This window comes from Varanus komodoensis, unplaced genomic scaffold (assembly GCF_004798865.1).
Source record: "Varanus komodoensis strain SLA01 unplaced genomic scaffold, ASM479886v1 scaffold3, whole genome shotgun sequence".
Classification (NCBI taxonomy): domain Eukaryota; kingdom Metazoa; phylum Chordata; class Lepidosauria; order Squamata; family Varanidae; genus Varanus; species Varanus komodoensis.
This window is the reverse complement of record NW_025335761.1, coordinates 19,471,996-19,489,263: the sequence shown is the minus strand read 5'-3', so window position 1 is coordinate 19,489,263 and position 17,268 is coordinate 19,471,996. Positions and strand designations below refer to the sequence as shown.

The 17,268-nt window shown below is 42.1% G+C and overlaps 1 protein-coding gene across 1 annotated transcript in view; it reads right to left on the bottom strand.

The window, feature by feature from the left end:
- SPTBN5 (spectrin beta, non-erythrocytic 5) overlaps nt 1-17,268 on the bottom strand; it is a 115,023-nt gene that overhangs the window by 94,254 nt on the left and 3,501 nt on the right. The window contains exons 4-13 of the mRNA XM_044435728.1: nt 16,160-16,317; nt 13,333-13,561; nt 9,076-9,710; nt 7,503-7,641; nt 6,991-7,223; nt 5,206-5,359; nt 4,791-4,946; nt 4,334-4,540; nt 2,382-2,594; nt 662-814 (exon numbers count right to left, since the gene is read on the bottom strand). Of these exons, the coding sequence (XP_044291663.1) occupies nt 662-814; nt 2,382-2,594; nt 4,334-4,540; nt 4,791-4,946; nt 5,206-5,359; nt 6,991-7,223; nt 7,503-7,641; nt 9,076-9,710; nt 13,333-13,561; nt 16,160-16,317 (2,277 nt within the window). The remainder of the gene's footprint in view (nt 1-661; nt 815-2,381; nt 2,595-4,333; nt 4,541-4,790; nt 4,947-5,205; nt 5,360-6,990; nt 7,224-7,502; nt 7,642-9,075; nt 9,711-13,332; nt 13,562-16,159; nt 16,318-17,268) is intronic.

Below are 17,268 nucleotides of genomic sequence, written 5' to 3'. Positions count from 1 at the left end.
TGGCTAGGATAACATATCCTGGTGTCCCTGGTGTTCCTGCCCTCCCTGACTCCCTGAATTCTTCTTTGACTCCTCTTTATGGTCCATTAGCTGTCATGATTCTTTCTGTGCTGGAGGGAAATCACAGAACAATTCCCTAGTTTCAAGACTGGGACTCTCACTTTAATCTCTAATGGGGAACCCAAAGTATCCTGTGGACCTCTGTGGTCATAGGATCATTCTCCCCTACACCTACGCCTAGGTACTATTTGGGAAGGAAGTGGGCATAATTCGCTCCATGTGGCATTTCTGCCTCAATGTAATTATTTTCCCAAACTACCTATGTTTCTTGTTGCTCATTGATTTCACATACTGAATTACTATCACTAGCAACAAAGGACCTATGTAGGCTTGCAAGCCAAAAGGCACAAGCCCCTTTCCTCCAAAATAGATGCAAGTGTACCTGTGTTCATTGATACAGTTATAAAGTAATACAAAAATTATGAGAGATGTATTGGAATTTAACCTTCTATATAACCTTGGACCCCAAGTGGCATATATTGACTCCCCTTTTACTGAATTTTAAAATGGTTTCTTCAAATTCAGACCTGGCGGAAGTAAACAAATTAGAGGCTGAAGGAAATTATGGCTCTGAGTAAGACTGTTCAGGAAAGAGCAGCACCTGGTATTTCTGCTGCATAGTCTCCACGTTGTCTGCCTTTGGCTGAATGGTCTGGAAAATTTTCTCTTTGTCATTTATCCAGGACTGAAATTCTTCACAGGAGCTGTAGAACTGGTAGAGTCGGATCCTTTCTTCCAGTTCCTTTTTTCTGTGCTGTGTAAAAGAATTAGACTTTGTTTGAGGAAGCACCAAAGTTTGGGACAAAGGAAGCATGCTACTGGTAAAAGTTTTCAAATATATCAAAAAACATGATTGATTTTTAAAAAGAAAATTTAGATGAGAAACAGGCACATGAACATTATGCTCAGTAGCAATTCAAAACTGAGACATCCCTCAAATCACCGGACCAAGTTTTCTGTATACATCTGGCTACTGGCTCTATGCAATTTTTGGTGCATGAATCCTAATAATTAATGGGCAACCCCAAACACTGTTAGCAAAAGGTAGTTATTCCATCTTTCCATTCTCCTCTGTGGTAAGAAAAAATGAATGAAATAGCAAAAAATGTGGGAAGATTACAAATGGAAGATAATGACACTCAGGCTCTGCTGCAAAGTTTTGTAAATGAAGCAGGGCTATTGAACAACAAAGCATCGTTTGGAAGCTCTCAGGGACAGTGTTCGATTGGATAGTTTAAAATCTCAGATCCAAGGTCAGAGGCTGTGCTCTAACTGGGAACTGGAGCTCCAGCTGCTTTCGCCTCCCTGCCAGTGTGGACAGAACTGTTTTGGCTGCTGTCCGTGGTCTGGGGAGTAGCTTTGGAGAGGTGGAGATGAGGGTGTTTTAAAGGGCAGGGGGAGGAGGAGACTGGAGGGGCCAGGATATGAGTTAGCTCAGACCCTCTCCGGCTTCTTCCCCTCTCCCTCTGAAATGCTCCAGCTAGGTGAGCAAATAGGCCTGTCTAGCAGAAAATGCAGGGCAGGAGGATGGGGAAGGGGGAGGGTCACCTCTGCCACTTCTTGCACTCACAGTCAGATGTCTGTAACCCTCTTGAGTTCAGGTGTCTGCACAGCATCGCCATAGGGCTGCACCCTTAACCTTTTAAAGATGGTACTAATATATTCCAAAAGATTTCATACACTTCAGATTAATTTGTTTTTTCATGAGAAATGTGAAAAATGCCTTAAATTATAACCACTTAAGTATAACATTCCAAAGGATCTTCCTTCACTCATCATAATCCATAAGTTCAACCAAGGCCATTCTTGGTAGTAGCATTAGAACAGTCTTTCACAGTCTGATGCCTTCCAGATGTGTTGGACTACAACTTCCAGCATCCTCCAGAGAGCACAGTTGTTGAGGATGCTGGGAGTTGTAGTCCAACACATCCTGAAGACACCGGAATGGAGCAGGCTGTCATAAAAACTATTTTTCTGTATCTCAGTCAGCATTTTTAAAGGTCAGCCTTTTCCATTTGAGTTAGCTTTTTTTGCAGGTGCAGGAAACTACCAGGGTTGACAATGTTATTATCAGTCACATGTCTTACGTATATAATAGATTACCCACTATGAATTTTTGCAATAGGCATACTCATCACATTCAACTATATAAAAAGTCATTTTCAGCAATATGCCTCACTCTTAGTATCTTTGCAGAAGTTTTCATACCTGGACCCAGGCTACCAAAATCCAAATGCTGCAATGTGGTTCTGAGAAGTAGGTAATTGTTTAAATTCAGAAAAAGTAAAAATATAAGAGAGTATGAGGGGAAAAAATGATACCTCAGCCATGGTCAGCAGTTTATCATACAATAAGGCAATGTTATGTTGGCTTTTCCAGATGTTTTCTGTAAGAAAGTGTGGATCAGAGCCAAATGGGCTAGTGAATGTCATTTGGGCAGAGGCCTGCGACCTGGAATAACTTGCTGGTGCTCTGAATACTCCCTGATTTCTGCTGTTGTGTACATCCGGGTTTGCTGCAGGCACTGACACCATCTGCCAAGAGAAAGCCACAAAAGTGAAGTCTGAGTTGCTGAGGCTTGCAGTGTTCACAAGCTCGAAATCAAGCTTGTAATTCTATACCCACCTACCTGGGAGTAGGCCCAATTGACCTTAGTGGGGCCTACTTATGAGTAGAGAGGTAGCAACAGATAATGCTGCTATGGGTGTAGGCAGAGGCCCTTTAGCACCACAAAGCAGATGCATCACACAACAATTCTGCCTTTTTTCAGTAACAGATTTTCTGCAGTAAATAAAAGGATGGAAGAAGCACCAGGAAAACACAAGGGGGCATGAGTAGAACGTGATAACCTTAGACAAGTTCTGTGAAGAAGGCTCAGCAATGCATAGCAAAAACCTTGTCTGGAAGCTCCCTTCAGGCATAATTCTACACACATGGAGACAATTTTGTAGCCTAAAAGCCTACAAATCCCAGCATGCCCCTGCCACAAAATATGACTATACTGATTGTGCTGATAAGAATTTACTGTATTTCATAGAAGGACTACTCATTTCTGTATGCTGACTAAGTATACAGTGGTTAGCACTGTATGCTATAAATTAGTTGTAGGAGCAAAAATGTGTCCTTGAAACTGGGGCAAAAATTGCTTGTCACAAGTGGCTTGATAATTCTTGGAAAGAGAAAATCAATCACCTCAGAAGAAGGTGGGCCTTTCACAGTCATGCTGCTGAAGCAAGCTGCAGGCCCAGCCATGTTACAGAGAGGCCTCTGGAGTTCACAAGCAGGAAGCTTGACTGAGTCCAAGGAGTCAAGGTGTATACGCATGTGTTAAGATAAACGACAAAGACCTTTGCTAGGTGGGATGTTATAACATCAGGATTTCAATATGGGTGACCAAAGAGTGCCTGGGAGAATGGAATGCTTCCCAAAATGGGCAATTTAAGCTCTACCACCCATGCCTGCCAATTAGGTAACTAGAAAATCCTAATGCAAATGCTTTTGTTGAATGAGAGAAATAGAACTTTAATTTTACTAAGAAAGATGCTAGCCACTATTATCTATTATGCTTCTTACTTTTATTTTTATTACTATTATATACTGGATTTATATCCCACTATTTTTTTAATTAACTCAAAGCAGCTTACATCACTCTCCCCCTCCTGCTCTCAATCTTATCCTCACAACAACAACCCTGTGAGGTAGGTTGGGCTGAGAGTCTGTGATTGGCTCAAAGTCACCCAGTTGGCTCCATGGCTAAGCGGGGACTAGAAACCGAGTCTCAGTCCTGCACTCTTAACCAATACACCTAAGTATTGTATTGTATTGTATTGTATTGTATTACACTGTATATAGTAATGTGTTTTATTTATTCTGTAATTGCAAATTTTTGTTATTCCCTAACACCATTTGATCTATAAATCTATACTTGGTGAAACCACATTGGCTTGGGGGGTGTTTCATGGACCACAACCCATATAAATTACACTCAGCTGGGATTCACTCACTTGTAACCAAATGGGGTTACAAGGGGAAAGAAACAAGCCAGTCAGATGGTGTGGGAATCGCTCTCCCACTCCCATAGCATGAGGTTCAGGCATGCTGGGAGCTGTAGGTGTTTTTTGGTCTAAACATGTGCCAGATGCACCCGTTGACCCTGATAGGCATCACAGACAAAGCTGAATCTAGGAGAACAAGCTCTGCAAAGCAGAAATAATAAGGGTAGCAGAGAAATATAACTTAACACAAAGGCAAAGATAGCACAGGGACTACTTACCACTGAGGCCGCCTTCTGCAACACAGAATGAGCCTGCTCTTCCAAGTGGCCTATTTCTGAAGCACATGCTGCAAGCTCCTTTTCCAAGCGGAAGTGGCGATGCAACAAGGCTTCTGCACTGGATTCGTCCTTTCCATAATCCTCGCTGGCCAGGAGGGTTTGCCGTTCTTGCAGCCAGGACTCTACCTCATCAATATCAGCAAAGTACTGATGGGAAAAAAGGGGTGATGGGGTTATCATAACTGCCTGTGATGTACTGGCCACATTCCATCAGAGAAGAAACCAGTCCAAAGGACAAGAACAGTTTCCTCAGAATCAAAGAAAGGAAACCCTCTGTTAGGGTGAGTGTTCTCTTAGGACAACAGCTTAAAGAAGTTGACAGACAACTTTCAGTCTTAATATATTCTTATCTAAGGTTTGTGCTGACCTGTCTGGACAGAACTACTGACCAAATTACCTGTTTGACAAGAGCAGCTGCCTCCAAATGGATTTTATGACTGGTCACTTCATCTTGGAGCTGTTGCCATAATTGCTGAATATGGTCCGTCTTCTCCTGAATATCCTTCTGGTGTGAAGGGTTTTTCCGACTTAACTGCCGGCCCTTGGAGATGATCTTAGAACAAATTATTTGGTGGGAGTTGCATTCAGTTTGTAGAGCCTGCCAGACAGAGGTCAGTCAATGATTACTGGACACTTCCATGAAGCCAAACCCAGCAGTACTAAAAGGAATTTTCTTTTTCCTTCTTTCATCCACCTTAATATTTCATTACTAATAACTACGAGGAACCCCATTACCCACTGTTCCATTAACCACCATCACGTGGTCTTCTCTGAAAGTTGCCCAAATAATCACACAGTGATATTGCACCAACCTTATGGCTTTGGAGAGAGGCTGCAATGCGACTGAGATCACGCCCTAAGGTTTCTGCCTTCACCAGCTTCCATTTATCAGACAGCCAGACCTCCTCCTCTTTGCATTCATGGAAAAACTCAAAAAGTTGCAAAGTGCCTTCCAGTTGATCTTGCCTAATATAAAGGAATAATTAGTGCATTTTGTAACATTCATAAATAAAGACCATTCCATGTTTTTCTAGTACTGTAGTTCTAATAATATATCAGGAACTGGAGACTTTTGAATTCAGGATTTATTTATTTATAGACATATTTATAGGCTGCCTATAACTGCTGAGGCCTTCTTGGGTAGCTTACAATGCTCAGGACTCAAGCAGTATAAGCTACAGTTGCTTAAGCACTCAAGAAAGAATGTGATAGGAGTCATTCTAAATATTTCCTCATACTAAAGTTATTTTGATAAAACCATACTTTGCTTTGAACACTGCTGCATTTTCTTTGATCCATGAAACGTCTTGTGCATGTCAATTAATTTAGTGCTATAATCTCAACAAAATAAATAGATAAAATTACATAAGGTTTCAGTTCTACATAAAACAAAGATCTTTTCTAGTTTACCCTTGATGACTTTAACTCATGGTGCAATGCAGAGGAAGCAGAGAGTAAGTTACTTTACAACTTTTAGACTTGAAGGACATGCTTAATCCAGACAAAAAGCTCTTCAAATAAACTTTAGAGGCTAAAGTCTCTACAAGCTGGGTCTGCTATTATATCATGCTAACAGCTACCTAAAGACTTGTTCCTGACATCATCATTCTGATGGGACCTACATTTCTCATTCGTTGGCCCACAGTCAACATATTCATGAGACTCAGAAATATCCTCAATACACAAAATCATACACACAGTCATACCCATAAACTGCATTCATCCATAAGGCAAATGTCCGATACTTATTTTTAAAATTGTGTTAGACCAATCTACACTACCAAAGCTATTTCTGTGTAAAGCAGGCTGAGCTTTTCTCACATGTGTGACTTTGGTTCATGGGTCCAAGATGTGGTGTAGTGTCATGTAGTGGCTAACAGTGTGCAACTGGGACTCAGGTAGTCTGGTTTCTAGTCCCTGCTTACCATGGAGCCAACTGGGTGACTTTGGGTCAGTCACAGACTCTCAGCCCAACCTACCTCACAAGGCTGTTGTGATGGGGACAACAGAGAGCTGGCAGAGGAGAATGATGTAAGCTGCTCTGAGTTCATAAGAAAAAAGCAGGATAGAGCTCTAATAAATAAACAAATAAATGAGATGAAGCACTCTGGGAGTGATTTCTATGGTCACAATGACCCTTGCTCAAGCTACCACTCTCACAGAAATTGCTGCCAGGTAGCTGGAGAGGTGTTCACCAACAGGCCAAGTCACACATTATACATCCCATGTGCAATTGTATCCAAGTGTTCAGGGCAGATTTTTTAAAAATATTTTTGACTGTGAAAAAGCAGAATGACATTGCCTGGGTTCAGACAACACAATAATCAATATTCATGTGTTGATTTGGACTGAGTGTGAGTTGCCATTGAGTCATGGGTTGTTGCATAGCCATGTCAGCATGAGTGGGACACAAACAGCTGCTTCCTCATATATTCATCAAACACAATCCATATTTGTTCCCATGGCTAGACATTCCTGCTAGTCATGGGAACTATTACTGTGAAAGTCTGAAATAAGAACTTTCTACTCCTATGTTTTTAACCAAAAGAATTCACAAGCATCCTTGGAAAGACCTGCCATAAGAAGAAAAACGTTACCGTGTTTCACAGAGATCCATGACATTTCGATACAGCTGATGGAACATCCGATGTTTAGCTTGAACAACATCTGATTTGGCTGATTTGCCTCTTATGACCTCTTCTGCTTTGTCATCCATGGGCCTGATCCTCTCCCCAAGAGAAGAGATCTGGGAGGCAACCAATTTGTGCTTCTGCAATAAATCTACTGCTTCCAATAGCTGTTTACCACAATCCTGAGAACTCACCAGGTTCTGAAAATTGAAGGGAATAAAAATAAAGGGTATCTTTTTCAGCCAGTTGCTTCCACACAAGTGGCTGATGGCCATTTTTCTACAGTTCACATGTTACCACTCATTAAGCCAGTCATGCTGTCAAGACATGACGATTTTTATGTAAAGATACAGAACTTTTCAGCCTTCCAAACTTGGTATTATCAATTCCATCACCCTAACTGAGCAACTCAGTCCTTCACTGATACTATAACAATGTATCCATCAAAGTTTACCTGTAGAATACACAACACAAAATACCTGAAGTGCTTTAAGTTCCTCCATAATGGTATTGATGTCCCTTAACAGTGTCAGGACTTCTTGCATCTCTCCCAAGGAGCGTTTTTGTCTTTTGAGCTGGCTTAAAAGGTCTTGCCACTGCTGGGCAATGTCCTCTTGCCTGAGAACGAAGAGAACAAAGGGGAAAATTGGGCACCTCACAAAACTCTGAGCAGAACTACAAAGAATGTATAGCAGTCACTGTTATTATGTTATTCCATTCCCTCCTTCATTTTCACTCATGTATGGATGCTATTATTATGTATGCTTCCACATCATTGGTTATGACTGATAAAAGCATAGAGATTCACATCAAGCCAGTATGGCATCATGGTTAGGGGTCTGGACTCAGGAGACCACCGTTCTAGTCCTCATTTGTCCATGGATGACTTTGTGCAAGTCAAACACTACCAGCCTAACCTACCTCAAGAGGGTTGTTGTAAGGATAAGATGGAGAGGAGGAGGACTACCTAAGATGCCTTTGATTTCCTGCAGGAAATAAGATAGGATATAAATGTAATAAATAACCAAAATATGGAAGAAGATGAACTACCTCTACCTGGTTCCTTGCAATGTTCAGTTCTGTTTTCTGATGGCACATGAAGAGTCTGCATCAGTATTGCATTAACCAATTGGATGAGAATACTGTATTGGGATTTTTAAAGCCCACCATCAAGGAAAATGCCTAATCGTTCCTTTCAGATCTGCTCAGGGCATACTCTGCTTGGGTGAGTGGAAGCAGAAAATATGTCCCAAGGACTGCAGCTTGGTGGAAGTGCACCTGCTTTGCATGCAGAAAGCTTCAAGCAAAGTTCCTGGTGTCTTCAGGTAGGGCTGCATAAACCTCCACCTGAAATCCTGGGGAGCCACTGCCAATCAGTGCTGACAGGATTGGGCTGGATGGACCAGTGGTCTGAATGAGTACTGGGCAGCTTCTCAGGTTCCTGTGATTGGGAAGCATGATGAAACTCCATGTACTCAAAAGACATTTGGATCTGCATCTGCTGCCTTTGACGCAGATCTGCTGCATCTGCTGCCTTTGAATGTGCAGCCATTCATTTCTCCATGGTTGTGATTCATTTTCTCTATTTGTGGATTGTACAAACAGATAGCTATGTATAAAATCCAAATTCTTATCTGACTCTCTCTCTCTCTCTGCTCTGTTTAAAAAAAAAAGAAATTCTAAGTCTCTTAAACATTTCTGATCAACTAAAAAACATCTTAAAAAGAAATAAACGAAAGAAGGGGCCTAGGTGTGCAATAAGCAACCGTTGGGCATGATGGGGTAATCCACGGCAATTATTAATCTTTATCATTTGCTACTCTCTGAAAATGGAAGCCAAATTCACCCAAGCTAGTTAATGCTAATCAGACTATTTGTATATCATCCTTCTGCAAACTGGTGCCCTCCAGATGTGTTGGAAGTTGTAGGTCAACACATCTGGAAGGCAGCAGGTGGAGGGAGAAGCTCTCTGTGTCCATCTAATTCTGCCTAGAGCCATTTCCTCCCTCTCCCAGAAATTGCCCCATTAGGCAGCATCACTTCTTCACCCACTTCTTGCAAATCTGAAGCTTGCCATGGTAGTTCTCCTGCTCGATTTTTGATGCCATCTGAGACAGTGTTTTAAAGCGTTGATCTCGAGGAAGCATGTCTGCTTCAATGGCTTCCAGCCTCCTTGTGGCTGCCTCAAGTTGCTCCAGGCCATCTGGCTGCCAATCATCCTGTTTCTTCACAATTTCTCTCATGTCCTCCAAGTAGGCTACACGAATGGCTGCTTTCTTCAGAAATCTCTGGACTAGTTGTTCCACTCGCTCCAGTCTTAGCAGCTCCTGCTGTATCGCTTCTCCTCGACTGTGTTCTGCCTTCTCCAAAATGATCCATTCCCTTTCCAAATCTCTCAATGATCTTCCTTCAGGGGGCAAATAAGCACGCTGTTTGTTAGCTTGCTGCTTGGTTCTGATGTGGAAGAAGTGGGCTTCGATAATTCCCTTCTCTCGGTATTTGGGAGGCTTCTCCACCATGCGGAAGATCTTAAAGTTGCCCATGAGAAGCCGCATCTCCTCTAGGGAATTGGGAAAAAGACGATCATCCAGCTCCACTACTTTGAGCTTTATCCACTTCAAAAGCTCAGAGACCATTTGCTCATACTGAGCCTTCAAATCATCTGTCTCTTTCAGGAAAAACACAATCTGCAGAAAGAAAAAAGGACACATCCCCCTCAATGAAATGTTTGTCTTATTACTAAAGCCAGGTTTTTCATTCAAGATATTTTATAGCAAAACTACATGTCACACGATGGATCCATAATAAGATCTTGCACATACTTTTGTTGCCTAAAAGTAGCACCCCTCCCCTGCTCGCAGATTTGGATTAGAGCAACAGCAGAGGAGCTACTAGTGGTGAAGGAAAAACCATACAGGCACAACACAAAGTCGTGTAGATTTTGCCTTTGTGGCAAACAGCAGAGTGTCAGAGATGACACAGGCGACTGTATTTGCTCAGTGGCAATCTGAACTCTTGTTGTATTGTTGAGGTACTCCGAGAACCCAGGAGATGCTGTCTTTTTATAAAAGCAGTTAACTGTTCCCATTTATGTCACTACAACAAAAGTACTAAAGGCTGGTTGCATAATCACACTGGCTGGGTACAAAAGACTGTTTTACTTCTCATCTTATCTTGCATTTGCTCTGGATACATCATGAAGTACACTTGAAAGAAAGATACTGCCTTGATAAGTGCCAAGATGCGCCAGCGAAACAGTCATATCCACCCACCCTTTGCCATGATAGAACTTGGGTTAACGTAACCCAAACTGGCTTCTGTGCATGGCAAACTCTTCTCAATGGCCACTACTTTCCATTCCACTGTAAACCTACTTATTCCACAAAATATGTGGTGAGTGGGACAGACGGCCATGTGCTGGCTGGACATACTTGCATACTTGCTGAAACTTCCGGAGATCAGACTGTGATACAAAAAAGGTTAGCTTGTATAGGTTTCAATATAGAATCCTTCCTCTTCAAATTGTTTCACTGTGGATCTGATCTGAATATGGTAGCATAAGTAAATGGACAGTAGAGCTTATTAAAAGTAGATATATTTAATTTGAGCTCTTTTAAAGAAGCAGAGATTTTACAAAAGAAGGACAATGCTTCTTTAAAATTTAACATTTCAAAGCGTAAATAATTTTAATCTGGTTTTATTAATATTAATATTCTCCATCGCATTTTATCTTATGGTATTCTTTGATTGTATTTATTGTTTATTTATATTTATATTGTAAGCCATCCTGGGACAACTGGATTGTATAAGACGGGATAAAAATATGTTTTATAAATGAATGGATGGATGGATGGATGCTACCTAACTAGACAATACAATGGAAAGTCTGCTGACATTTCATTTCATTTTGAAAAAATAACAAAACATTAAGAGTGATGCTCTACCATTCAAATGCTGCATTATTACTTTTTCTTTTCTTAACATGATACACAAGGATACTCAACTTTCTCTATGGGTGCATGTCCATTTATTCCTAAAGGTCAACAATCTACAAATTTATGAAAGACACTTGGACTCAGACATTCCAACATAAAGTTGCAGTGCTACAAATCTGAGCATGGACTCTTAGGATGAACTCTGGTGTGCTTTTCAAGTGGCTGCATCCCATAACTGGCACTGCAAGACCTAATTAGAAAATCTAGCATGGGATTTGGTGCTGCTACCGGAGCAAGCCTTGATCCAGTTAGTCCACTTAACTATCAGCAATCAGCATGAAAAGCTGCCACTATAAACCCCATGGAAATGGTGACTTTCTTTCTCTCTCCCTTTTTTGCTTGCTATTTTTAGCTTCCGCTTCTTAAGCCTTACTTCAACCAGCTACATCCAAAATGTCAAAAGGCTACAGAGATCTCCGTCCTGGTAGTGTGGCAGCCCCCAGCTGGTTCTCTGAGCAGGCAGTGACTCCAGAAGGTGTGGAGACACAACACAGACCTTGTAGCTGCATGAGCTAATCTGCTTGCATCTGCTTTCAGATGGTACCCATGACAAGGACGGCAGGGTCTGAGGCAGGGGAAGAAGCACCAACCTTTAGAGCTGGAAAAGCGGCCTTTGGCCTGAAGGCTCCCTTCTGAACGTTCTGCCATCGCACCCAGTTCTCGCTGAAGGACCCTAGCAGGTGCATGGCCACTGGAGCGGCGGGGGAAGGGAGGCCGGCCTCTCCACATGGATTCCCTCTGCATTCCTGGTCACCCACTTCTTTCAGCGCTCAGTCTCCCTTGACACAAGGGAGGCTTCCCTACTGCAATCCTATTAGGGAACTCAGAGCTGCCTGTTGAGGGTGACTGAGGTCACCAGGAGATTATAACGTCTCCCTGTGTTTAAGTCTTCTGAGGCGGGGGGGGGGGGGGAGCGCTACAGGAAAGAAGACTGGGCAAGAATCACACAAAGGAATATTTTGAAATGGGAAGCACTGTAGGAAGCATCCTATGGGATATAGGACTGAGGGAGAATTTGTTTGGTTTGCATTAAATGTTAAGTTGCAACTTCTGAATCTGTACACAAACACTTAACTTTTGCTATTCCTATGTCTCTGAACATTTCAAAATGGTTTTCCAATCAAAAACTTGAACAAGTGTGCACATATTGGGGAAAATTATGTGCACAAATACATGCCTTGCTGACAATAACATGGAAAACGCATTGCACTGTACTTGCAAAATAATTGTAAAAATGCATATATTACCTATATGCATATATAATATATGCATTATATATATATATATATATGCGCATATATTTCTACACACAGAAAAGTGGGTAGAAATTTCCATGGAGGCTTTCAAAAGCAATTCACAAATCGATGCAGTAATGGAAATAAATGAATTTTAAACTGGAAAAACGAGAAACAAAGAACACAGTTCTGTGCCTGCTAGGCAGCACCAAAACAGCCAAAGGATTTTTTAGATGCCCAAGTCTGAGGTTGAAAAGGACCATGCTGGTTCTTCCTATCAGAGGATGGAAGAATGACCTTGGAGAAGCGCTTTAATGGGGAGTGGGGTGGAGAGGAGAGAGAGAGAAAACGTGAGGAACCCAACAGCACCTCTATTTCCTTCCCTCCTTTTCTGAAGCACTACATTTAAAACAGCCAAAATTGGCTCTTAAGCTCTCTGCAGACCAAGAGGAATTCTCCTGCAGTCCTGCTAGGTTGGGCTTTCCCATAGGAGAAAATGAAATAGACAGATTTGGCCATCCCTTTATTTAGCATTATTGCCATTATCCTAAATGGCCACCTCACTGCGAACATATTGTGCATGCCAGCAGCATCAGTGTATGCATCTTGCACCAGGGCTGTGAGAAGAAATGGACGAGCTACTCTTTTCCCACAATGGCTTTTTCTCACAAAGAAATTGAGGCTGCTCATCACTCTACACTCCTGCAGGCCTACTGGCTGCCCAAGAAAGGCTTGCCAACTGCTTCATCCTGCTGCAACAGTGCTAAGGTAGCTTCTGCCCCCCCCCACCCGACACCCCCAAGGGACCTGAAACACCACTTGACCTTTCTGTGGAGGCCTCTGAAGAAGGCACTGCACAGCCTCAAGCTCCCTATGATCCTCCCAGCACTGGGAAGGCAATGCACAGCTCCTTCTGCTTTCTGGACTGTTCTTGCTTGGCTAATACATGACCTCATGCTATGAAAAGCTACAACTCATACACAGAAGTGGATCCACAACTCATTCAGCTCATAGGAAGAATGCATTTAAGAAACACTGGAATCAGGGGACAATGTGTTCTGTAACAGCAGTATACTGACTTTAGTGAGCCTTTTCTGCCCTGTCTGGCCCGGCTTCAGCCTGGAAAAGTAATGGTAGTAGAATGACACATAGGTCATGATAGATCTCTCATCTGGCGATGGCACTGCTACATCCTCCGCATCCAACAGTTTTGCGATTCCCAGGTGCTCCTCTGCCACAGTGAAGGCATTGTTTAGGTTACTGATGGGTTGGTCATGCCTTAGGGAACTGTACTGGATGAGATCGGGCCTTGGGAGACAAATGAAAGGAAAAACACATGAAGAAGGGAGTTAAGCTTAGCAAATGCAATGGAGTGATCATCAAGACTTGCTCATACTAAAGTCCAGCCCTGCTGATGAACATATTGTAAAGAGCATTTTGGTACTCTCACAATTCATGGTTATTTAAATAAGGTTTACCCCACGCTACCCTTCTAATCAATAAACGCAAGACACATTCTACATAATGCACTCTACATTGGGCTGCCCTTGAAAACAGTCCAGAAGCTACAATTGGTGCAAAATAGAGCAGCTAAGGTTGCTGACTGGGACTGGTAGTACTAAACATATTACACCAGTCCTCTATGAATTACAATGGTTGCCCATTGAAGTTTGTGCCCACTTCAAGGTGCTTGTTTTGACGTATAAAGCCCTAAAGTTATGTTCACATGACTCCAGTCCTCCGTCAGCTTCACTGGCTTCCCACTGAAGTCCGGGCCCAATTCAAGGTGTTGGTGATGACCTATAAAGCCCTAAACGGCCTGGGTCCTGGTTACCTGAAGGAGCACTTATGTCCATATATGCCCGCCCGCCCCCTGAGATCGGGAGAGGCCCTTCTCCGGGAATCCTCCATGAAGGAAATTAGGAGGGTGGGTACTCGGAGGAGGGCTTTCTCTGCGGTGGCGCCCAATCTATGGAATGCGCTCCCCAGAGAGGTCCGCCTGGCACCGTCGTTATTTGTTTTTCAGCGCCAGGCGAAGACCTTTTTATTCAAACGTCATTTTAACTGTTAATAGTATTTGCTTATTTTATCTGGCCAGGGCGACTTATTTTATATTGTTATTTCTTGTATTTTAATTTTATGTTGTGAGTCGTCCCGAGGCTTCGGCGAATGGGGCAGCATAGAAATGTTTTAATAAATAAATAAATAAATAAATGGTTTAGAACCTGGATATCTGAAAGAAGGCCTCCATACATAAAAACCTACCTGGGCCCTGAGATCATCATCAGAGGTCCTGCTGTCTCTAAAGGAAGCAGGGAGAACGGCTACCCAAGGCAGGGCCTTCTTAGTTGTGGCACTCCATCTATGGAATCAACTTCCAGGGGTATTTGTCAAGTGCCATCTTTATACATATTCCGGTGCCAGACTAAGATGTTTTTATTCAAAGAGCATTTTAATGGTTGATGATTTTAATTGGAATTTAATTTTAAGTATATTTTAATGTAAATTTTAGTTGCTTAATTTGAGATAGTTCCAATCTATTGTTAAACTACTATTTGGTGCTCCTGCTATGTTGTCATGTTATTTATTACTGCTTTTCTCATTTTAATTGTTTAAACTTTATATGTTTAGGTTGTTTTATGCTGTTGGTTTTAATCATGTAAACCATCTAGAGAGCCAAGTGGCTATGTGATGGTATACAAAAGTGTTAAATACATAAATAATTCAATAAGACAGGCTCTGCCCACAGCTTATAAATGAAAGGACACAACACACAAGGAAAATGATATGAGGAAGTATGAGAAAACCAAGCAAATTCTGGCACTCATTCTTAAAATTACACAGTAGTTCTTATACTTGGTTGCAATGGAAGCAGTCTGAGAAAAGGTCAGTTCAAGTGGAGCAGGATCTCAGCTGATGGAGTGGTCCTGCTTCACATAACTCCTTGTACTGCAGCCCTAACAGAGTGGCTGGAATGCAAGCAGTAAGGGGGAATTTACACAGCTCCACCCTTTTGGTCTACAAACTAACATTCATATCTAAGTGCACATTAATCAAATCCCTTTATATTATTCCAATCTGTAGAAACTGAATTCTCTAGATGTGCAAGTGATTCACACGCCCATCTGAGCAAAGTCATGTGAATTGCTAATGGCCATCCATACTTGGCAATCCGCATTGCTAATGGCCATCCAGCTTCACCTGGAAATCTAGTAAGTGGTCCTAGAAACACCAGGGGGACACCTATAAACCTTGATAGCCATGCCTCCACAGGGAGCCCTAGGAACTGTGTTTATGTGTGTGACCACAAAATTCAGACAAATGGCTAAACATTTTTATGCCAAGGAGGTGTGTCCTTCATTAAGGAATATTAGGAACAAATAGATATTCATCAGCATTATATGTGTTAATCTTTCTTCTGTCAGTGGGTTGAGAGTTTCCAGTGGAGAAATCTCATTACTGCTACACAACTGCAATTTCCTGCTATGGAGAGGCATTGTGTGCATGCATGCATGTGTAAAATCTGTGCCTTGAAGTGGTTGCAGTCATACTTTGATCAGCACTTTCAAAAACCATATAACTTTTTCCTCCACTCTGTATATAAATTGCAGCTCAGGAACTTTGAAGGATACCTTGAAAGGATCCCATCCTGCTGTACAAAACTAGTGAATCCACACAGATGCTGGCCAGTAGTTTAATGTCAAATGACACACTATTTTCTTCAGCTAGATGTGAGATGATGTATTTTCCTCCTGGAATTGAGTACCTTTCCTTTCTCTCTACCTGGAACTGATAACTGCTCCTTGCTTGCTCCATTCTGCACCTTCTCCATTCTACAATACCTTTATACAATCACACTTTGAAAAGTTCCAGCTACTGCTGGAGGGTCTCCTACTTCTCCTTCACCTGTGAGCATGAATGAGTGCATTGAAGGCTAGTCCATCACTCCAGCTTTTGGAGAAGTCTTTCACATTGACATTGGAATAGCGGGCAGTCTTACACTGACACCACATTAGCAGGGCCTCATTAGCAGAGAGGGCATCAGCTCTGGATCCATACTCCTCCTAGAAATAAAAGAAGGGAAGGAAACTCATAGAATAGTAGAGTTGGAAGGGGACATGAAGGACAAATGATAAATGATAATTGAAATGATAAGAATGGAAAAATCTGTTATTTTAGTTTTAATACATTAAAAATCCATTAAAAGCCAAATGATAAAGAATGACATTCTCACTTATTAACCCAAGAAAAAGTGATGGTGCTGATATGACCAATTGCATTCCTAAGCATTTAAGCCTGGAATCCTATTGGGATGACTGCAAGGTCCCGATCCCAGAAGATTATGGGCTTCCACTGCAAAACAGGAGGAGTGGCACAGGTCATCCTTGCCTCTCCATTCCCCCACACTGTTTTTCTGCTAGGTGGACATTTTGCCCTTCTTGATGGACCATCTTTTTGGGGTGGGGAGTTGCTGGAGGACACCCCATATTTTCCAGCCCTCTGAAATACCCCCTGCTTTCCCAACCTTGGAGAGAGGCTGACATGGTTCTTTCTGCCCCAGCTGTGAAAGGCAGTAGAGCACTGATTCCCAGCTCTGAGTCAGAAGTACTGTCCTGGACCTTGGAGCTGGGCACCAGAAAAATTCCTGTGGCTTCTCAGACAATGTCTAGGCATCATAGGATCACTTCCTTTGAAACTGATAGAATATTTTAAAACTACAATTGCTAAATTTCAACCTCTCTTCAATGGGAGGGTGCTAATAGACTAACTGAAGGAGTTCTTAGATTGACTAATGTAGAAAACAGGATGCTGGACTTAATAGACCTTTGATCTAATCAAGCATGGCACGTTTGTTCTCACCTCTCAGAATGTCACCTGTTGAACAGCTTTTTGTGCTCTTACTTTTTGCCCCTGACTTCCTTCTTTGCTTATATTCTTTGGTCTGGCATGTTCCTCTAACTTGGAAACTGAAAAGATGAGTGTTGTCCATCTCTTATTGTAGATATCCTTATATT